At 34.9% G+C, this 23,247-nt stretch overlaps 1 protein-coding gene across 3 annotated transcripts; it reads left to right on the forward strand.

The window, feature by feature from the left end:
* The first annotated feature begins 1,744 nt into the window (after positions 1-1,744).
* Positions 1,745-21,351, forward strand: LOC124359979 (G patch domain-containing protein 11). 3 transcript variants are annotated; one of them, XM_046813191.1, is made up of 5 exons: positions 1,745-1,994; positions 14,358-14,596; positions 15,734-15,972; positions 18,750-18,968; positions 20,905-21,081. In XM_046813191.1, the coding sequence occupies exons 1-5, from the start codon at positions 1,939-1,941 to the stop codon at positions 21,064-21,066; spliced, it is 915 nt and encodes a 304-aa protein (XP_046669147.1). In that variant the 5' UTR covers positions 1,745-1,938; the 3' UTR covers positions 21,067-21,081. The 3 variants fall into 3 exon arrangements, with proteins under 3 accessions (XP_046669147.1, XP_046669148.1, XP_046669149.1); XM_046813192.1 differs by lacking the exon at positions 20,905-21,081 and adding an exon at positions 21,124-21,351 and having other exon boundaries at positions 1,753-1,994; XM_046813193.1 differs by lacking the exon at positions 1,745-1,994 and adding an exon at positions 10,750-10,884.
* The last annotated feature ends 1,896 nt before the right edge of the window (positions 21,352-23,247 follow it).

Below are 23,247 nucleotides of genomic sequence, written 5' to 3' on the forward strand. Positions count from 1 at the left end.
AAAGAACTCACATTGGACTATTTAATTTTTTTAACTACACTCAACTCAGTGTGTTGCGTATCCAAGAGATGCCTGCTTAGAGGACAGATCACACAATGCGAAATATTATTATAAATGTGAGCATGGTAGAACAATTCAATACGAAGACGTTTGCTCTTTGTATCAGTTTGTAATACATTTCAGTCTATGTTGAATCCTAAAATCTAATTGGTAGGTAAAACCTAAATAAGGATGGTAGAGAAAGAGGCAGGTAGGTCGAAGGGACTATAAGAATAAACTGCTACTCCCACCAGAGCTATACTACTTAGTTTTTATGCAAAAACGAACTGATTTTTATTCCCTGTCGTAAACTTTGGGAAAATATGCACTCGACTTGTTGCGTTCACATTAGTGATGAAAGAGATATGGGCCATGATATTAATTTGCAGTTCTGTCAATAAAGGATGCACATTTTTTGTATGTCCTTCATAAATACAAGGTGGTGAAATATGAAGACAAGAGTCTCTTCGCAGAATTCGTAAACAAACTTCTTAGGATTAAACAAGAGGCATCTGGCTACTCCCCTTGGTTCCTTACATGGGTATATAAAGTAAAGTTATAAATGACTATCTTGAGCATGAATCCTTTTATCCTTCCAAAATTGAAAAGAACGGAAGTTTTCGCTTCATTGCGAAATGAATGTGAAATATTTCTTGGAGAGCTTTGGTCAAACGGAGAATCAGTCAAAACATTTTATATAATAAGATCCGACAAGACTTTCAAATTATTGCCAAGTCCGTGGCAGAGGCTCAGGAAATTACCCGAGATATGTCTATATGACTTCACACGCTACACTATTAGTTGCACATGCACTTATATCTAATAGATAGTCAGGTTCTTTACTATGATACAGATCGTAAGTGCATAAATATATGGAGGGAATGTACAGAGTGCCGCCACTTGGAAGAAAAGACCAGACGACTATGGTCCTGGATCAAAAACAGTAGTTTGCTACTGGTGGACCTAAGACTTACGTCTAAATAGTATGATCCACTACTACATAATAGTATGTGTTCAAAACTAGAATAAACACTATAATTATTTGATAATATTATGCAGTATTCTTACCTTCAAGTATTCTCCTTTCAAAGTGTTATAGATAGACTTGCAGGTCTCTGGTATTATTCTGCCCAATGCTTGAGGTGATATGATTGTAGAAAACTTTAGGTCTTCAAACGACCGTCCGGTAGCCAGAAAACGGAGAGTAGCTGTGAGGCGTTCCTCTGGTGATATAGCGTTCCGCAGTATGGTGTCTTTTTTCGTTATAAATGGTTTAACCTTGTCCAATAACATGTTAAAGCTTTATTTAGACATCCTTAAATAGTTCTGATAGTCATTACGACTATCATTCTCAATAAAATTCAACAAATTCATATGACTAAATTTCTGTCTATAATTCAGTAACCAATTCTTTGACCACATTCCCCTTTTCTTCCGTTCCTTCCTAAATGCACCCAACTGATCTAACACAAAAACTTGCTACAAATTGCTTCGAAAGACTCATCTTATCAACTAAACGGGACGAGAAAGATACGTGGGGTGTATGGTGAATTAACGCCAAATCTGGCTCGCGAGTCAGGATCGGCAAGCCAGAATCGCGAGTCAGACTCGCAATTAGTGTATCGGGCGTCGGGCCCTTTACTCTGATCCTATGTTCACTGTCCATACACTATTACAGTATACAAAGTTAGACAGTCTCTACTCAAGTTATTAGGTCTTGGCTCAGTCAGGCTCAGTGCTTGAACAGGAATTAGGGGGGTTGATATTGTTTTGTTTTCATGATCTCCATTCTCTTCAGTAGTTGAACACGAATACGAATATGTTTGTTTTGTTGCCTCTGAATCAAACTTGTATTTAATTAATTATTATAAATTAAATTTTGTTTATAAATAAATTATAATGTCTTCTGAGGAAGACTTCGATTATATGTCAGATGCCTTTTTGGAGAGTGTTTGGTAAGAATAGGTTAGATTTGTTTTGTGTACAAAAAGTGTATTTTTGTTTTATTTGAATTTGGCAGGAAAATACTCACTTATGATGTAAGATGAATGAATATTTAGGAAAAGAATAGGCCTAAATGATTGTTATAGTTGCTTGTTGTTGTCTAAAATCAACGGAGAGGTTATAACCTATTGAACTCTAAACTACTTCAGTATTAATTTTATTGTTTTGGCAAAAGATTATGTGGTAGTAAATTGCATAAGATGTGAGGCAGTGTTATCTGAGCAGTGTCAACATTTTCTGACTTGTACTGAGAAGTTCCACCTCAGGCCTAGTTGTTGACTTTTACAAGCTTTTACTAAAAAACTCATAACTTCTTAATATGAAGGGATACCATCCTTTTTTTATTACATATCATTTCAATGGTAACATTATGCACTAAACGTTTATGTAACTAGCTAAACAATAAATATCTCAAGAAAACTTTTATTAGAAGTTATTATAGTTTCATTCTTACTAATTCTTTACTTTTAATTTGATGCCAGAGTTGGAAATATAATATCACTGATTGCTAATAATAGATAAACAGATACCAATGAGATTGGTCTTTACCATTTGTCACAAACAACAATGGCAACAACATTGGATCATTGTAAAGTTAACAGCCGACCCGGCGACATATGAGTTTTGCATTATTGATCTATTGTTGTTGTCCTTCTGAACAAAACAGTATAAGGTTTAAATGGATGGAAATGACAAATCACATAGTTATAGAACATTATAAGTGTAACTATTTTTCTCGTGCGGAGTAGTATTTCATTTTTGTATGGGTGACACGTGTCTTGCGTTATGATCATAAATCTACCTCCTATTGGTTGCTATTGACATCAGCCGTTAAATGCCATTTTTGGATACGTATAATAAAAAAATGATGAAATAGGAGAATTTGACCTAAATAAAAGACATTTTTCCTAATGTAGACCTTCTAAGAATTAAAGTTTATATCAGACAAAACGGCAGCCCGCGCTGATGGTGACATACGAAAAACATCCCTCAAGGTAGTAGCCTACCTATCAATAAAAAATTAAATTGTAAATGGTTTGATCATGAATGCCTCCAACTATTACTGCTTTATAGGAAATTCATCTTGAAAAAAACACAAATATTGTAAATTCACCTAAACATAACTTCCTACTATCTTGCAAGAAAAGTAGTTCCGCTTTGAACGTTCTGAAATTCATTATTTGTCATTTTAATACCCTACTACCTTATATTGTTCTGTTCAGAAGGGCAATAGCAATAGTTTAATAACATGAATCTCGTTTCCGCTGTGGTAGAAATAAATTTGAAAATAATGCATATAAATAGAAACAAACTTTCAACAAACCAATAAATAGTGTAAAAAAACCAAAAAAAGTTTAATAAACAAGGAAACCAACGTAACCATAACTTATGTACATACGATGTACTTACATAAATTTGGGTAACTTAGGATCACATAAAAATAGCTTTTCTTGATTTAAAAATAACACACGACTACACAACGAATTTATAATCTCACTCGGAAAAAACACGATGACCAATTAAAAAGGAATAAATTAATTTTCCAATATTTTAACTCTTCACATAGTCCGCAATGAAAATGGCAAAAAAACTTTAAAAACTAATTAACTGTATTAGAGTTAACGTGCCGGGATTGAGTAATACGAGTCGACACCATTGTTGAATAGGCTGAACGAACCAGTAGATGGTGCATAACTAAACTGTTCTGACCACCGAACACTCAGATAAGCTATCGGAGCAGATAACTCTGAAAATCATAGATAACACAAAAATCACGGAAACACAATACACAAATATAACAACAAATTTACATTTAAATTATTAAAAAACAAAGTTATTTGTGATTAACACCCCTTAAAATCATTTTTGTTCAACAGAATACATTAATAACATGAAACTTGTGATTTACTGTTATCCCCATAGATACCCGAGATTGGCTCACAGCATTACTTGTATCCATTGACGATGCTGATAAGATCGGCTCATGGCCCCTTGGCATATAACGGTAATGACAATCTAATTGGCTCTTTGCACTCAAAGGCTTAAATAACACATTAATAAGATTGAATACCCAATTACATCACATCTTGTCAAAGCGATTTTAATTAGGATTAAACTATGTTAGCCTCTATAGTTTAGGTTAAATCAGACTTTGTAAGGGCCCAAATACCATAAATATAACACGTGTATTAATTAATGAATTAAAATATATCTATTAATTAATCTTTTGCGATTGAGAGGCCTCAGAAGTGGCTATAAATTATTTCTCGCTTGGACTTAATCTCAGGTGGTTTTCCTCTCAGCTCGCTGGCCCTTTCACAGTGCCAGGCTGTGTTCTGCGCTTGGGTAACCATGTACATCACTTTTACTCAGATTTGAATGGCAGTATTTGACCTTTGGCTTTCTTAATTGTTTTCAAACGTACCAAGTAGTGTGGAATTTAAGTAATTTTGAACTTCATTCCACCAAATGTACTAGTATTTTTATAAGTAAATAGGATACACTAGCAGCTACAGTGACACTGGCTGATGAAAAGAATTCTAAACGCTGTTTGCTATGGTATGTGTTGCAGTTAGAGAAATATTAATGTAATTACTTATTTGGCCAAAAGATTGCAACACTCTCCACCACAACTGTCTCTGCCGAGCTGAATGACAGGATGTAGTCAAATCAAGAACCTGACCGACTTCTGGCCGAGAACAGCCAAGGCCACTATTATGGCCAGGCGACATGAGAGGCCAACCATATGAATTTAGTGCTGATCCCCAAGGTCTAATACAATGTGTTCTAATTACACCTATAAAACAATTTTGGTAATTTTACATAAATTGGTTGTCGCCTTTAAATCTTTTCATACTGAGATATGTTAGACAATAGACAAACTTCTTTATTTACATATTCATTAAGAACAGTTATAGAGTCACATAATATTATTACATAAGTATGGATGATGAACGTTAATACACTTGTGTTTCAGTTAAAAAAAAGTCAAGGTACATTTTGAAATCTCCATGTTTCATTGCAGGCGTTGAGGAACTCGCCCAGTGAATAAAATGAGTGATTTACTAGGATGTCATGCAGTTTTCCTTGTAGGGGCGTAGGTAGGGCACTCCTCTTCAATCTTCTCATTGTTTCTGGGAGGGCATTCCACAACTTCCGGCCGATATAAGATGGTTTTTCTCCATAAATTGCTGTGCCATGTGGAGGCAGAACGTAGTTGGCTGCATGGCAAGTGTTGTATGAATGGATATCTTTCCCTGTTTGAAGACCCAGGCTGTGCACATGTAGAATTACTTCTTGGATGTATAGAGCAGTGACGGTCATTATGCCGAGGGTTTGGAAGGCTTGTCTGCAGCTTTGTTGAGGTTCAAGGTCAGCGAGGATTCTAATGGCTTTTTTCTGCAGGACAAGCACCTTGTTGAGGTTTCCAACAGAGGATCCGCCCCATAAAGCAATCCCATACCTCATATGGGTTTCTACTAATGAATAGTAGGCTGTTTTGGCATTTTCTAAGTTTCCAATCCATTTTATGCGCCGAACAGCATAAATACCTATGCTGATTTTTTTGCAAGGGCCATCCACATGCTCTGTCCAGCCGAGATTTCCATCTAGGATGATTCCAAGGAATTTAACATGGTTTTCAATTTCTACGTCAGGTATTTTTGGAATGTAGTCTTTTCTTTTACTAAAGTTAATTTGTATTGTTTTTTATGGATTTATAGCCAGGTCATTTTTTCTGCAGTATGTCAGTGCTTTACAGAGGGAGTTGCAGGCGGTTGCATGTACTCCTTCTGCAGTGTCATCCCTTATTAAGAGTGTTGTGTCATCAGCATACATTACACAGTTGGTATTGTGATCTTGGATGTATGCTGGGAAGTCATTGACAAATAAGACAAAGATGACTGGGCCCAGGACTGATCCTTGTGGCACTCCATGTGTGACTGGTTGTGGGTTTGACTGGTAGGTATTTTATGGCCAAGTGTAATGTTCTGTATTTCAACTACTTGTGTTCGCCTTGACAGATAACTCATAAACCAGTTGTTTGCTATGTCAGTAATGCCTAGAGATTTAAGTTTTTTTGATGTGAGGTCATGTCCTAAAAAGTCAAATGCTTTGCTATAGTCGAGGAGAAGGGCAAAGATGTATTTTCCTTTATCTATTTGGTCAATTATGTATTCTACTAAGCTGATGATAGCTGATATTGTTGATTTACCTTTAAGAAATCCATGTTGGCAGTTAGTAACTATGTTATGCTGCTCTAGGTAGGTCATAAGTCTATTGAGTACTACTTTTTCTATTATTTTTGAAAATGTTGAAACAAGTGAAATGGGGCGGTAATTTTGAACTTCAGTGGTTGGTCTTTTTTTACGTTTTGGATACACTTTAGATTGTTTTAATGCAGTAGGAAATTGGCCAAGTCTGAAAGATTTGTTTATTATGCTGACTAGAGGTGGTATAAGCTCATCAGCACAATATTTTACAATTTTTGATGAATATTCATCCATTCCACTGGATGGTTTTGATTTAAGGGAATAGATGACAGCTCTTACTTCTCTGAAATTTGTGGGGCCTAAGTTAAAAACAGTTTGGCAGTTGTCTACTATAGACTGGTCATTTTCATTGTTATCCTGATTTCCAACTGTTTTCTGGTTGCTAAGTTTCAGTGTCGTTTCAGCAACTTGAGAGAAGAAAGTGTTAAAATGTTCTGCAACTTCAGATGGGTTATTCACGACTTTGTCATTTATTATAATACTGGATTGCGTGGGATTTTGTATTGTCCTTTTCTTTCATGGTTAATGACTGTCCATTTGGCCTTGGTTTTGTTTGCAGCTGACTCAATGAAGTGTGAGTTTGCATTTTGTCGTAGGGTTCTAAGTTTGTTGTCATAATTTTTTTCCTTTCCACCATAACTGCTTTATTTTGGATATTTCCTGTCATTTCATATTTGTAAAGTGCCTTTAAGAAAATATCCTTGAGGTATTTTGTCTCATTGTCATAGCACAAAGTTTTTTTGTTTGTTTTACTTTTCTTCTTGGGGCAAGCAATGTCAAGGGATAATTTCAAGACTTCCAGAAAGATATCGTAAGCTATGTCAGCATCAGGGGCAAGATTGATAGTATCCCATTTTTGGTTCATCAGAAGAGATTTCAAGTTATCTAGGTTGGTTGGACTGAATTGTCTTTTGAAGGAAGTTTGCGGCAGAGTGTTTATTTCATAGCCGTTTATCTGACATATCTGAGCAGTATGATCAGAAAGTCCTGTTTGTAGAATATCTGTGTCAATGTTATACTCAGGTATGTTGGTGCATATACAGTCAATTGAGGTGGCTGTGTCATGAGTAATGCGGGTGGCAAGTAAGGGCAATCTTTTGATGTTGTGTGTGTGCAGTTCAGTTTCTAAGATTGTGTTGTCTATGGTTTTTTTTCATCCTGTCTATGTTAATATCTCCGATCAGCACTAGGTGTTTATTGTGTGCTTGTGTGTAGTCTAGGATGTTTGACAGAACATTTATACTAGCCCTTGTATTTTCTCTGGGTGATCGGTATACTCCCAGGATGTGTATGTTTTTGTCAATTAATTCTACCGACACCACAGCCGCTTCACAGCAGAACTCTTAACAAAGGTGGGATATAGCGGTTTCTTTGGTGCTGTCTGCTAGAGTGTTCTCTGCATAAATAGCTACACCTCCCAGCTTATGGTCTTCTCTGCTAAAGTTTGCTATTAAAGAGTATCCTTCGAGTTTAGTACTCTCTAATTCTTTGCTTTTGAGGCCATGTTCGGTAAGGACCAAGATATTGGGATTTTTTTTACTTAGAAGGTGGTTTAGCCTATCAGTCTTTTTATCAAGTCCACGAATGTTTTGATGCATTATAATACAATTTTTTCTGGGGCTTTTTTTAGGTTTGAGTTTATGAAGTATCTGGTTTTGAATTTGGTCTGCTTCTGGTAGATGTGGACTAAAAAATGTTTATATGGTTCTGGCTGAGATTCCGGTACAATTATGGGAGTTGAAGTTTGAGTGGCTTCACTTTGTAAAATTCTATTAGTGTTTGTAGGTAGTTAGGATTGCTGGATGTTGGATTTTTCAGCAGCTTTTGCCACTTGAAGGGAGACACTAAACTAATTAGTCTTTATAGTCAGTTTTTTGCTCATTCCTGTCACTGAAAGGTTTTGTTTTGTCCGTGGTGTAGTCAATGTATGCTTCAGTTTTTTGCTACAGGTTTGACTGACTCCTGGCGTTGTAGTTAGGCTTGCATCTGTCGTGGGTAAGGCAATAGTGGGCTCTGCCTTTGTTGCCCTTGCAGGTATAAACAGTTTTTGGTTGCAGGTTTGACTGACTCCTGAGGTTGGGGATGGATTTTTTTCTGTTGGTGATGTAGTCAGGGTATTGTTCAGTTTTTTCTGCAGGTTTGGCTGACTCCTGGCGTTGTAGTTGGGCTGACTTGTGTTATAGGTGAGTTAATAGAGGAAGCTGTATTTGTTGTCTTTGTAGATAAAGTAAGTAATTTGCTACAGGTTTGACTGACTCCTGCGAGAGTCTCATTTATTTTTTGGCAAAATGCACTTGAAGGTCTTAATAGATAGTTCCATTTGTTCAAGCTTTGAGTTCATTTTTGATATTTCCAATAGTACAGCGGTTTGATTAGTCTCATATATTTGGGCATCCCCATAGGAGATGTCTGTGAATACGAGATCTTGCATACTACAGCTGTTATTTCTGTGTTTTGAATTTTTTCTTGCAGTATGGAGTTGGTTTTTTCTAGTTCTACTATTTGTTTTGCATAGTTATCAATCATTTGACCCAGTTTAAGGTCGTTATCCTCAGATGAATTCTGGATTTCTAAGCGAAGTTTCTTCTCGTTTTCAAGTTGGGCTTGAATATCTGAATTTAACTGTAGAAGATTTTCAATTTTTGTCAAATATTTGCTTTCAATGTTTTCCATCTCTTCCAATTTCCCCTCCATACTGATAAGTTTGTTTTGGAGTGCTAGTTTCTCTGATTTTAACAATTCGTTCTCAGCTACTAATGCTGATCCTATTTTGGCAGCCATTTGGAGGTCGTCCTCTCGACTGTTAGAGCCTTCTATTAGGTTGTTTTCAATAAGACTCATTTCTAGTTCCAGTAGGGTGTCTGAGGTATTTAGTGTTTCTGAGTCAACAATTCGGTTTGGTAATGGTGGTGTTTTGGATATCCTGCATGCCACGCAGTGCCATTTTTCAATTTCATGGGGGGCCCATTTTTTAAAATCCTTTTCTAAAATATTTTGGCATCCTGCATGGTACCATTTTGCACATAGGCCTTTGCATTTAATACCAGAATATTGTACTCCAATATTGCATATACCACATGGATATTTAGTGGGCATTTCAGAGTCAGTTTAGTAGAGGCATTAATGGAAAATTCTTAGTAAAAATAGTCTGTATTAAGTAAAAGTAGAAAATGATAAATAAAAATGTCAGATATTTAAAACATAGATAATGCTCTGTAAGTAGTGATTTGCTACAAGCTAAGTATTTGCTGTGACAGCCAGTAAGTAGAGGCCGTGTTGTCTGAGGTCAGCGTCACAGACGCATTGTCAGCAGGTGTCGAGCAAATACTCCCATCTGCTTGACCTAATAGCTGGCTCTATCTGTCTTCTAGCAGATTGTGCTGTAGATAGTGTCGTGTTGGCTATGATGTCACTGTTGTGTTCGGCTTTATTCAGCCTGTTATCTTATTTATTTACTTGTTGTCAGTGGAAATAAATATCAGTAGTGCTATAAAATAGCAAAATTAATTTGAAAAGTTCTTGAGTTTGTTATATTATGTGATATATCTTGAAAAGATTGTTGCAGTTGTTGATCTAGTTCGTGCTGCTACTTAAAGTTTTCTTGGATTTTTATTGTCTTCAAGGTATTTAAATGTTCCTTAAATAGATGATAATAAACTTACAGTTTAGAAGTATTGATAGGTGTGCAGCTAAGTTGGTACTTTGTTGATTTTCCCACTTAAACTTCACTAAAATGTAGGATCACTTTCACACTAGATGATGGGTGTCCGCCATGTTGGATTGAATGTTACTTTAGGCTGCATTGTAAATAATAGAAGTGTATATGGTAAGGAAAATCATTAAATATTTTAAACATTAAAAATCGTCCTCAGAAGTTCTACTGTATCATCTGTTTTATAAAATGATCTCAACATAGTCAGACCCTCTTGAATTTTAATCCATTACCTGATAGCTAAAGGGATGTTTTGGTTTTGCCCTCGTCACCAGCCAGTGGGGGGCAGTCGCAACCTACACTGCTGGCCAGAGGAACCTCAATCAGACCTCCTGGAATGTACTACTCATGTTATGGTTACAAATTCCCGAAGTTCTGATACCGATCATAATAAATTTATAATACACAATGGTACGATCAAAGAATCATAATGAGTGCTAAGAATTCTTTATGTGACCGAGTTAGACACCCACTTCTAGCATGAAGTGTGCTAAATTCCGTTGTTAGACAAAATTGGCCTGTCTCAGCCATGCAGCCAAATTCTTCTAGTTATATGCACAAGTTCCTATTTAAGTTTGCATATGAAATAGTTATTAAACCAAGAATTTGCTATGTTTGCAAGTGGTCAACCCTTCTAGTGAGGTACTTTTTATTTCATTAATTAGTGTCTCGGCTTAAAGTTAATTAGTTTGGGGTTGTTTTAGGCTGGTTCGTGGTTTCAACATTAATGACGTCAAGAGTTTTTATCAAACTAAGTTTTGTGGAGGCCAAGATGTCATAATCTCACCTTTGATGGATTCTGCTGGATGGCGAGCCACAGGAAGGATCCAGGGGAAGGATCAAAACCATCCAATTAAAGTAGATCTTTTATATTTTGAAATGAATGGGGACTTTTGTGACATTGGGAGGAAGTGCTCATTTTTAGGAATAAGATTAGGGTTAGGACTACGTTTGAAAATTGTTATTAGAACTTTTTTTAGCATTAGCAAATTGTTATTGTGGCTTAAGAGCAAGGTCGCCTTGCATACACGCATAGGGTTGGTTCCAGCACGGCACCTGCCATTTTCCGTCCCATCAGTCACCGAACAAGTTATTCATTATCATTTTAGACTAAGCAATACTCTGCGACAATTTCAATATATTACATGATTTTTTGGTATAATTTTTCTGTTATATATATTGTTTATAATCCATGAATACTAATCATTTAGGATAAAATTACAAATAACAAAAATTTGAATTTGATTGAAGAAGTGCACTAGGTGACTGAAAGTGCGGAAATGCGGTGTTTACCTACCTGGGTCCAGCTGTAATCCCAAATTGCTAATACTATAATCATATCAGAAAGTCAGTCAGAAACTAACCTAAGGCATAGTATCTGCTTTATAATCACTATCTTTACTACTACAAAATAAGACAAAATAATGAGCTTAGGCTACAAAGTCCTTTAACCTTTGAGTCCTGAAAGACTAAGAGTCTTTTATTAATGACATCCCTCCACCCCCCCCTCTCCCTGTACTTCGGTATAATCTGATTACTAACAACTCTGATCATTAGGGGCGTTGCAGCAACTATCACTAACCACTGACTGATAGCTAAAAGCTGACCACCCGGCCAGATTACACTTAAACTCGATATTGTCAATAAGAGTACTATGTACCCATGCTGCTTAAACAGTTCTATAAATTAACTTTCCGACACCTAACAGATATTTCTATTGAATATTCCCACCTTTTTGAATAACATATCTCAGTATTAAAGTATTTAAAGGTAGTAGTGTAATTGTATACAATTACTACAGTTTCTTCCCATTAACAGGATCATAAATTTAATAGAAACAACGGGAAAAGAGATACAGGCCAAATATGAGAAGAAAGGAAAGATAGGAAGGATGCAGAATTATTGACCAATTATTGAACAATTATCTCAACTGTTGTGGCGTTACCGAATGGGCTATGTGATCCCAAAAGCTGCAAGGTTCATCAAACTACCAAATATCGTAGGTTTCTAACTAAGTCAGGGAACTTATGACGCAAGTATGCCCTAAGTACACACGATACCAATAAACTACTAATTGACTTAAATATACCAAGAACTTGCACTCTGAGACAATCCCGTATCATGTGAAGAAAAGACTGACGTCACTCAGATGGTTGGTTCTAGGCTATTTATAATCTTAACGATAATGTTATAAAAAGGTAAGAACTGTTAAATAAAATTGACAAACTAGAAATAAATTTTGGATAGCAATTTTGCTTAAAACAAATTTTATTAATGATAGTATTTTTCAATATGTATTAAAAGAAAGGTTTAAAATGAAAATATTGCTGCTCTTAATAATGAGAAATCAAAGCTGAGTGAGCTTTTAAAATTTTGTTTATTACAATCTCCAGGTATATGTTTAGCTTGATTATGCTTTGTGAGAAGGTTCTACAAGCCTAAACTTTTCCAGAATTTTCATCCTTCAAAAGAAAAGCAGTTTGAACAATTGCAAAACTGTAACGGGATGTGTTGAAATAGGAACACTGTAACATTTTATGGGACAAATACCAGTAACATAAATGTCTCAGGAGACTGCAGGAAAATGTGCTCATGCCACAGATTAATGGAAACTCTGTAACATTCTCTTAGACACACGCAACCTTAGATTAGAAAGGATAAACAAAGTAAACTGTAGTCTTGTACTTCAAATCTCTCCCTTGTGCAAATGTTGCTTAAGTTGCAGAATCTTGGAAATGAGCTATATACATGAAATTTTGCATGAAGCTTGTTTTCTTTATGAGCAACACTGAATTTGATTATAGTGCATGTCATTCCATGGGATGTACCATTATCAAACTCAATTTGACCCATATCAAAATGAAACTTAAATCAAACTTTTAAGTCTATAGATAAGTTCTTTTTGAGATATCATGTGGACAGACAGGCTGAAGTGAAATTTTTCCAGTCCCTCAAGTGATAGCCTTCGCTAATGCTCAGACTAGAAAACAATTTTTGCACAAAATATTAGAGCGTACAAGTTAGTGGCATTCACGTTTCCTGTAACATCATCTAAAACACTTGAAACATCACAAACAAAATATCCTAGGCAGGAAAGGTGTAGTAGATTGCCTTTTGCACACTGAGGTCAAAATCTATTGCTCTTAATGTCGTACAAAAAAGGAAATTTTAAAAGCTCAACTTTGAAATATTGTAATATTAGGAGTCTTTTGCACGTAGCGTAAATCAATTTCTTGACAGTTAAATGGCTACTTAACCGTGCAGTAAGGGATAAAATTAAATAATGTGTGTCCAAGTTGAATCATTACTCAGATTGTTTGATCATTTGAATAAGTCGTATAATGCATAAATATTTGTAAATTGTTATAATAGTGCCTACCCATAAATGTAGCCCAAACAATTAAATTTTTAAAGTAAATAAATACTAGGGGATTCCGATACAACTGCCCATTTTTACAGGGCTGATAGAGGATGTGAATAAAAAAAATTGTTGTCCAAATGGGGTTGCAATTGTTTTGTTTCCGAGAAAATTGAGAATTTGTTAAACGCCTTGTATGCCACACATAGTGTATCCTTTGAGGTTCGGCCAGAAATACCAATCCTACTAAAACTAAATGTGTTTTTCTTCATAATTACAAATAAAATAACCAATTCATGCAAACAAGAATGTAAAAAATAATATTATTAATGTGTCCCGTATCGACACAAACAGGAGAAATTTTGAATATTGCAGTAATTTTTTAAAAATTATAGTTCACATATCTTTTTTACATTATGTAGTTCTTTATGTGTTATTACCAAGGATGTAAAGTTTTGTTTCAGCAGCTTTGCATTATTTGGTCAAATCTGAAAGGGAACACTACGTGTTACCTACAAGGTGGTATTCCACAAATTCTCAGTTATCTTGGAAACATAAAAGTACTGTGTTGTACATGTTTATTGGACAAAAAAATGTTTATAGTCACATCCTCTATCAACCCTGAAAAAATGCGCACTTATCGGAATCACCCTGTATATAACCTAACTGTCAATTTTTAGCGTTGTTGGTTTTAGGAGCGTATATGATTTTTAAATATCCATTTATATAAAAAAAAAACAAGTTTCCAGTAGATATCTGATGTCTAATCTTTTTTTAATATGAATTTTGCAGTTTCAATCAATCACCTTAACAGTTGAATTAAACAAATTTTCTTTCTTATACGTCAAATTTCAAATTAGTTTAGACAAGGTTCACTTTGTATTTAATATGAAAGTGGATTCAAATTAAGGTCCTGGTTCCCTACCCTTATATTTACTAGTGATTATTAGTCCAGCTAAAGATCTTGTTACAGTGGGAAGGATGACATACGGCCAGGGCTGATAAAGGGGCGAGCCCAGCAATATGACCACAAGAGGGCCGTGAAGAAAATAAAAGCTGATGAAAAAAATCGTATTCGCAACCCCTCTATGAAAGAAAAGGAGTCAGTAAATAGAGAGGATGCATTGAGCAAGCCTTTGGATAGCGACAATGTGGGATTTAAAATGCTTCAAAAACTCGGTTTCAAACCAGGAACTGGACTTGGTAGATCAGGTAATTTTTATGTTATTATAAAATGCTTTAAGATTTAAATATGTTCTATCTAAAAGCGTTAATGTTTTAAATATTTTTGAGTTATGTTTGGTAATACAAGAAAATATTATGTAATAAAGTTGTTCAAAACTTCTTTAGAATATTGACTGCGGCGAACGTACTTCACTACTACTGCCACTATCCTAAAGTCGGGTCAGAACTCGTATCGCAGTAAATGTGTCAGCAACATGTTATATAACTACAACAGTGTCATAGTTTAACACATTATTCAATTACTCTAAAGATTGTATCAATATTACAAAATATTTTTTCCCAGCACAAGGATACAGTTTTTTCTTTTACCATATTCATGAAAGGAATAAAGAAGCTTGACTCAAAAATAATTTGTGTAATTTATTAAGTAGGTGTTAGCTTTATATATTATAGCTAGACAGTTGTAGAATAGTTAAACATGTTGACTGCGGCAGACGCTCAAGAGCGTTTGCTGTCTTAAAGTGATTACCTATTGTCACTCAGTAAGAAGCCGCAATGAAGGTGTTAGCTTTATATATTACAGCTAGACAGTTATTGTAGAGTAGTTAACTATGTTGACTGCGGCAGACGCTCAAGAGCGTTTGCTGTCTTAAAGGGATTACCTATTGTCACTCAGTAAAGAGCCGCAGTGAAAGTGTTAGGGTAAATTGTGAATGAAAGATTAATATGATAAATAAATGCTAATTATAATATTTGATTAAAAAGGACTATCAATAAATTGCAAGGAAAAATAACGCATGTTCCCTTTGATATAGGATCTAAAACTGTATTTGGTATGATTTGATTGATGAAATCTTTTGAATATTTACCTATATAGACTTGACTGATAAGACCAAAGTTATGTCTTCCATTCCACCCCCATTCCTCACCAGTTATGCAGAAAGTAATACAACTCTTTGGTAAATCTTTGTAAGTCAATGCTAGTCATATATCCATGAAGTATGAGGAAGTCAGGAAAAACATCTCTTTAAATCTTTGGAGTGTTGGAGCTGTAATTGAAAAACGTAAAAAACGCAGGGAGCATCATTGCATTAATTTCTCTATAGTTGATACATAAAAGTTTGTCCAACAATAGTCAACACTGTTCTTCTGTTTGACCAACAGGAGAAGGTAGAGTAGAACCGATTTCAGTGGAAGTCAAATCAGACCGTCAGGGCCTGGGCCGGAAAGCCTCACTAGCAGAAGTAGCAAAGCTGCAGGCCAAGTACAGAGCGGAAGCCAGAGAGAGAATGCTGAACACAGATGACTACCGGTCGAGAAAAGCGGAAGAAGCAGCGGAGAAAATGGCAAAATTTGATTTAATAAAATGCCAGAGAGTTTGTTGGGAGCTCGATTCTAAAGAGGTACAGTAATCACCTTGCTTATGTACATGTTGAGATGTTCTTTATGTAATGATTGTCGTGGAACTTAAACCTACCCAGCGAGTTCTTAGCTGCTTTAAGTCCATTTTGGTGAACAATATAACAGTTGTCCTTTTGACTAGGACTGACTTTACTAACAGTGAATAGTGCTGATGTCTGATGTTTTACTTCACTGAAGTTATCATGGAATTGTGCTGTAGGATTGGTTAAGTGGAGGATTTGTCATACTCGTTCCAAACATTAGGGGCTGATTTCCTGAGAATTTCTCCTGGAGATGCACTGTACTGGTCCAAAAGGGAAGATGGAATCAAAATAGAAGTTTTACTATTTGCAGTCGAGCAAATTGTGTACTTACTATGTCTCCTATCATGTTTCATAAGATTTTTCATGGTTTTTTTTTTATGTGAAGCTACAATCTGGGAGCCTTCTTATTACCTCTCTTGTCTTTCTGTCTCTCCAGGAATTCTGAAATATATCTCAAATGCTGGTCTGCAAAAGTGGAGTCTATACAACCACCAAATCTCCAATGCAATAAAAACCAAACTCATAACAGAGTTCTTGCCATGTTCTAGAGGTCAAATAAGATAATTTTCTGCTCTGAATACGTTCAGAAGCTGGTGCTCTCAGTCTCATGGAAAAGAGATTCTAAGGAGAATAGGGAATTCAAGAATGGCCAACCAACAGTTGGATTGCAGTATTAAGACTGGATATTAACTCTTTGATAACATGGAGAAATTACCATCTACTCCCCTATTTCTTTCCAACCAAATCATCCATTCAAGAATTGTAGTCTTCAATGGTGGATTTCATCTCAATGTTTTATTGTTGTGTGAAAAATGTCAGTTGTTGAAATTTTTAACATTTTATCTTTATGTATAAAATGTGTCTCTTCTATAACATTCTAATGTTTGTGTTATATGTCCTATGTTATTTCTCATCAGTTTCTCCACACTCTCCTCATCTTTCTAAATAGGGCTCTATTTCAGATACCATTTATTCTTTTTACTGTAAAACCGATCTCTGATGGCTTTACCACCTACCTATATTAAGTGTGTCTTTTTTTTCTCGCTTGCCTGACCAAGACGATCTTGTGCGAAGGGAGTACCTGACCATCCCTGTCACCTTAGGTACTTTCATTGTATACAAGCTACCACTTTTAGCTTTGGTGCAAAACACTTTTCAGTGTCTAACTTTCTTTCATCTTACCCATTTCTTTTCACACAGTTCATCTGATTACCTCTATATGCTTTTTTCTTAAATCATCCCTTCTTTTCACTACACTCTTCTCTGGCTTAAACTACTACTACTATTTAACTTAAACTACTATTCTTCTAGTTGTTCCTATAAGTTTGCATACATATTATACTACATATATGTTCTTTATCACAATTCCAGTGTGTTTTACTCAAAATTAAAACTCAATACTCAATATCTTTTGCAAGATAATTTTAAAGATGTGTGGAATTTTGGTTTGTTTGGTCTCATCCGATACTTGTATTGTATTGTATTGAGTAGGGTAGTAATTAAGGCAATTAATCTTAAAAAAGTATTTTACTTCCCTATTCTTGCCTCACCAGCAAAATAATCCTAATTACAGTTGTTCTATAAATCATTCCTCTTTAAGGAACTAATCACTTGAATAAAGTCAATATTGGGTCTTTTATTCTAATCTTATGCCAGTCCTAGGGTTTCGTTGTTGTTCCTTTCTTCTTTATTTGCATCCTTTAATAAGCAATTTTTTGTATATTGTATGGGAAAGAGAGAAAAATAAATTAAAGCAAATTTAGAAGAGCAAAATTAAAGAAAACCATGGCTAAGATGGACAATACACCACGTATTGTGTAACAGATTTTCCTGAGGTTGTGGGCAGAGTTTGAAGTCTATAGGTACATGTGTTACTTTACTATGTCTTATGTTAAAATGACAAATCATTACACATGTTGTGATTAAAAATTGATTTATTCTGCAATTTCCTTGTTGCCATCAAGGTTACCTCTAAAATCAACGTAAAAATGTTCACGAACGCCCACCCAAACCCCATGTAGTTACATTCATTGTCATCGGACTCGATGTTGCTTATATAACAATAGAGATTCATGCAAAGTCTTTAGGTCAGTTCTCAAAATTTTCTGTGATCAGACATACAGAAATGTACAGTTTTTTATCTTACATTGATATCTTGCATTCTTAATACCTCATTTTGTAAATTCTGGAAATCTGATAGGTTGGAAATTGTGCTGTTTTCTAATTTTTAATGAATATGAGTTTAGGAAATACAAGAATAAATATCAATAAAAGAATTGGATTCTTATGTAAATCTAATTTTGTTATATTGATTGTGGGTTTGAGTAAATGAATGATGGCGCATTAATATTTGATCATTATCGGTTGTTATACATCTGATGATGTCATTTCAGTGTGTTTTAACTAAACTAAATACTTCTATTCAGTTCATTGCAGTACAGTATGCAACAGCTGACGTCATCAGAAGTTATTCTTTGGTTTAGAATTCCTTTACAACTTTATATTTTGTGTGGCGCTAGTAGTATCTGACATAATGCCACAAAAAGGAACCTCCTCTACCATTAATTAGCTCTCTCCTCACAGATATTTACGTTTCTTTCCTGACTCTAATAGTGTTAAAATTTTGCTGCTGTTTAAAAAGGTTTATTCTTCCTGATTTGAGCTTTAAAAAGTCTTGAGTTATGAACAAAAATAAAAAGGGCTGACTAATAAACAAAAACTTCTTTGTCCCTCAGTATATTGATGAACCTGCAGAGTCGTGGTTTTGGCCGGAAAAAAAACTGCCTACTGAGTGCAAGGAAGAAGAAGAAGGAGGAGAAGAAGAAGAAGAAGTAGATGAAAAGGACGAGGACCAACATTATCCAGTTGGTTCATCAAATAAGGAAACAACATCCGATTGTGAAGAAGATTTAGTTGGAAATGAGCATGCTGATGAAGAGGAAGTGGAATTTTCAGTAAGCATCTCAGGCTATAGTAAAATATGAAACAAAATTCAGTTTAACTTACTAGCCCTTTTACTAGTAATCCCACAATGAATTCAGGAGCGCAATAAGTGCCACCTGCAGAAATCCCGATGGCCGTGCGGTATGGCGCTAAACAGTTTTAAAAATAATGTTTGGTGATGAATAATCTCTTTGAAACACTTTCAAATAGTGCTCCTCGTTCCCACTAGATCGCTGCAGTTACTCTTTTGTTTTATTTCTTTTCAGTTCCAAGTTATCAGCTGATTCTATTTCTGTTTGTGTACAATTATTCTGTTGTTATATCTGATATATTATGTTGTAACATCATTTTTAAATATACCTGATCATTTGTAAACATTTTGTTGTGTTTACCATGAGTAAATTAAATGTGGGTGTGTGTGTAATTATTGATTGTGTAAAATATGTGAGTGTAATATATAAATACACAAAAAAATGTTTAACTGGGTGTTTTTTAAAGTAATTCTCTTGCAGTAAACCCAAAACATGTAAACATTTTTTAATTAAATAGCTCATTTTAGGGCACTCCTAGAGAGAAAAAAACCATAACTCACCAGTCAAAGGGCTAGTATTATCAAAAACGATTCCATGATGGTTTGGTCCCAAACCTCCTGTTACATAACTCTTTGGTGATGTTTTGGCAGAGTTTGTAATATTATATGTTTGGTAGGCAGTTGTATCTGTATATGTTGATTGCTTTTATTTGTATGTATCTGTATGACATAGCTTATTGTACAAATATGTATTTAATGGCCAAATATATGACTTATTTTTAAAATGCGCTCATATTACATTATTACACACTAAATATACGATTTAATACAAAACCCGTTGGGTCATAAATATAATTATGTGTAATTTATAGCAATAAAAAGTCTGAATACAAAATTGTACAATATATTTTCATCTACTAAATATGTCTAATTTAATTTTTGGCAACAAGTAAATCTTAAACAATTATTATATTTTGTAGAATCTTTCAGACTATCTTTGCATGTTTTTGACCCAGCTTTATGTTATAATGTGTGATTTGAGGAAATAGAAACGGTTTGTAAATTAGTGCTATATTTAATACTAGCATTGTTGTGTTGTGATTTTATTTCAGTCAAAATGTGTACACATTATTTTTATGGCAGACATAGTAAATTACAAAATAGCCTTCTAATTTAAAACAAAACCACATTAACATAATATAACTTGCTTTGGTAGGTTAGAGGATATTTCCTATATTTTAAGGATAGTTGGCTGAAAAATGTATTTCTTTTTTTTAATGTATTTTTATTCTTTAAATTATCATGCTGTAAAATAAAAAGTTACTCAAAACATTAAAACGGGAAGGAGGCTTTAGTAGCCCTCTTGTCTTTTTCTGCAAGATGAATGCGGCCCGATAATGTCTTTTGCAGGTTATGAGTAGCCCATAGCAAACATTTTAAATCAAAATCAAAATTCTCTGTCGATGGTGTGATCCGATTTCTTTGTTTAAAAATAGTTCAACTAGAAATGAACATGTACAATTTACGTAATTGTTTAAAACTTTAATTTTAGATGAAAAGTCAGTATTTATCAAAATGTACTAATAAATACTTTCTGCATTAATAGCCTACACGTTCTGTGATGTTGGTAGGAAAACTCTCTCACTTTCAAGAACATTCAAGTTCTGCTGTAACCAAAAATGCAAAAACACATTTTTCTTATTTCAAGTTTAGAATATTATATCTTTAAGTTTGTTGCAGGTGCACCTTGTATAATGTTCTTGTGTGCAGGTCCTGGAGAAGGTAGAGATGCTGACCCTGTACCTACCTGCAAGTGCACCTTGTATAATGTTCTTGTGTACAGGTCCAGGAGAAGGTAGAGATGCTGACCCTGTACCTACCTGCAAGTGCACCTTGTATAATGTTTTTGTGTGCAGGTCCTGGAGAAGTTAGAGATGTTGACCCTGTACCTACCTGCAAGTGCACCTTGTATAATGTTCTTGTGTACAGGTCCAGGAGAAGGTAGAGATGCTGACCCTGTACCTACCTGCAAGTGCACCTTGTATAATGTTCTTGTGTACAGGTCCAGGAGAAGGTAGAGATGCTGACCCTGTACCTACCTGCAAGTGCACCTTGTATAATGTTTTTGTGTGCAGGTCCTGGAGAAGTTAGAGATGTTGACCCTGTACCTACGCAGAACACATCTCTACTGTGTGTGGTGCGGCCACAGCTTTGATGATGAGAAGGATCTTCAACAGGAGTGTCCAGGACCTGGTAAAGAAGATCATTAGTGCAAGCAATCTTGGACAAAAGTCATTGCATTTTGTATATACTGTATTTTTATTTATTTTGATTGTTGTATAAAATATAAATATAAATTATGACTATAGTTTTTTCCAAAATACCAAATATAATCTTGATCCTTCGTCTTGTGTAAACAACCATGCTGGGCTACTAATATTCTTGGGAAAGGTATAGAAGGATCCATGGGCAAGGACATAGCCAGCAAGGGAGTCCAATGGGTCTGGACCCCCTCAAAATTTCCAATTCCTTTTTTAGTAAACGATTATTATTATTTAAATAATTCAGTACTACTGACATGTACTGCTGAAAGATCGTTCTCAACAAAGAAACGGGTCAAGAACTTTTCTGGGCCTTACTGGGTCCACTATGGGACAATATTAGTTGTCTGGACTCCCAAAATGTTTTCCTGGCTACGTTCTTGTCCATGGGTGGTGTCATGTTGGTGCAATGCTAGTATGATAACAAGTGAATAAACAAAGTCCAATGAAATTTCTCTATATTAGATGTATTTAATTGGGGGAAGACTCTTATGCATGGGACTTTGAGTGGACAATATAATAATTATTCAATATAAAATCTGAATGCTTAGTTACTTCAACCATTTATATTACGTTCCTGTTGATTCATCTTTTAGCTGTTTACAAGTTAATGGCGTATATAAAACATTATTTTGGGATGCTGACACACTGGGTGGTCTTCCAAAACAGGTTCTTGATTTTTCGATCAGAAAATTGTCGAACTTTAACATCTCATAAATGTGGTCTAGCTTGAAATAAAGTACTGGGTGCAATTATAATGTTTGTTTTTCAAAATTTTGGAGGGTACTTGAGCTCCCTAAGCTTTCCCTTTATATACGTCCATGCTACAAGTATATCGTTTTAGGAGTCAAAATTGCGATCCTTGCTACTATAATACTATCAGTTATGTTATAAATTAGGAGTTGTGTCAAAAGTGATTACTGAAGTTTTATTGAGATGGTATTGTGAACACACATGACTATGAAATATAGATTTTCTAAATGATTTTGAAATATATTAAAACAAAACTGGTGCCAATACAAGACCTTGAGACTTCTGTATTTTAAAATGGCTTAGATGTTACAATTTCCTCTGTACGATTGTGCCGCTTTTACTTCAATCATCTCTTTTCTCCTTCTGAGGTGGCTTTGAAGCCATTGCAGAACTTCCTTAGTGATTCAGCAGTACAAATTACACAGGATGATTCATGAAGATATGCAAAAACTGTGAGAGCACATTATACATGTAAAATAATGAAAAAGTTTATATAAACATAGGTCCGGAAATCTTTCGTTAGCGAGTTACGCCTTGCGAAAGATTATATCCGGATTTCAACTTACCATATAAAATGAGGTCTTTCTGAAATTCTGGTAAGGTAGATTAAGGGGCAATTTCAATATTTTCTTTTGGTTTTGACCTGATTAATTGAATAAAACAGGTCCCACAACTGTAAGTTAAGTAGATTTTGAGAAAACCAATGTCACATGCAAGCAATAGAGTAAAAAAACAAATTTTTCATCTTTGGGTAACAATAACTTTGTTATTTCACCAAGAAACCGATCAAAATTTTTAATAAAACTTGTAGAAAATGGAGACAGCAAATACAGAGTTAATTTTCTCAGATATGCTACTTAAATATCTTAAGACCAGAAGTAGTATATGACGAGGACTGGAAGAAGTCGCTTTTTGATTAAATTAAGTTTCAGACCGCAACATATTTCTAGTTTATTGATCAGGATAACAAGGCAAACTCAGATGGAGTGTTGGAAATATAATTAATTTGAGCAAGAAATGCGCATAACATGATTGATATAAGACTGCGTCCCTTAAACTCCAATCCTCTTAAACATGAACACTAAAATAATATGTACTTGATGTATGGTTACTTGTGTTTGAAAAATTCCATAGGGTTCCATAACATTACATTATAAGTGCTTTTAGTAAGTAGGAACCTTTCTT

Source organism: Homalodisca vitripennis, chromosome 4 (genome assembly GCF_021130785.1).
Source record: "Homalodisca vitripennis isolate AUS2020 chromosome 4, UT_GWSS_2.1, whole genome shotgun sequence".
NCBI lineage: Eukaryota > Metazoa > Arthropoda > Insecta > Hemiptera > Cicadellidae > Homalodisca > Homalodisca vitripennis.

Coding starts and splice junctions, on each gene's coding strand:
- LOC124359979 (XM_046813191.1), top strand. CDS start 1,939: ATGTCTTCTGAGGAAGACTTCGATTATATGTCAGATGCCTTTTTGGAG. Junction 1,995..14,357: donor GCCTTTTTGGAGAGTGTTTG/GTAAGAATAGGT, acceptor ATCTTGTTACAG/TGGGAAGGATGACATACGGC. Junction 14,597..15,733: donor AACTGGACTTGGTAGATCAG/GTAATTTTTATG, acceptor TTTGACCAACAG/GAGAAGGTAGAGTAGAACCG.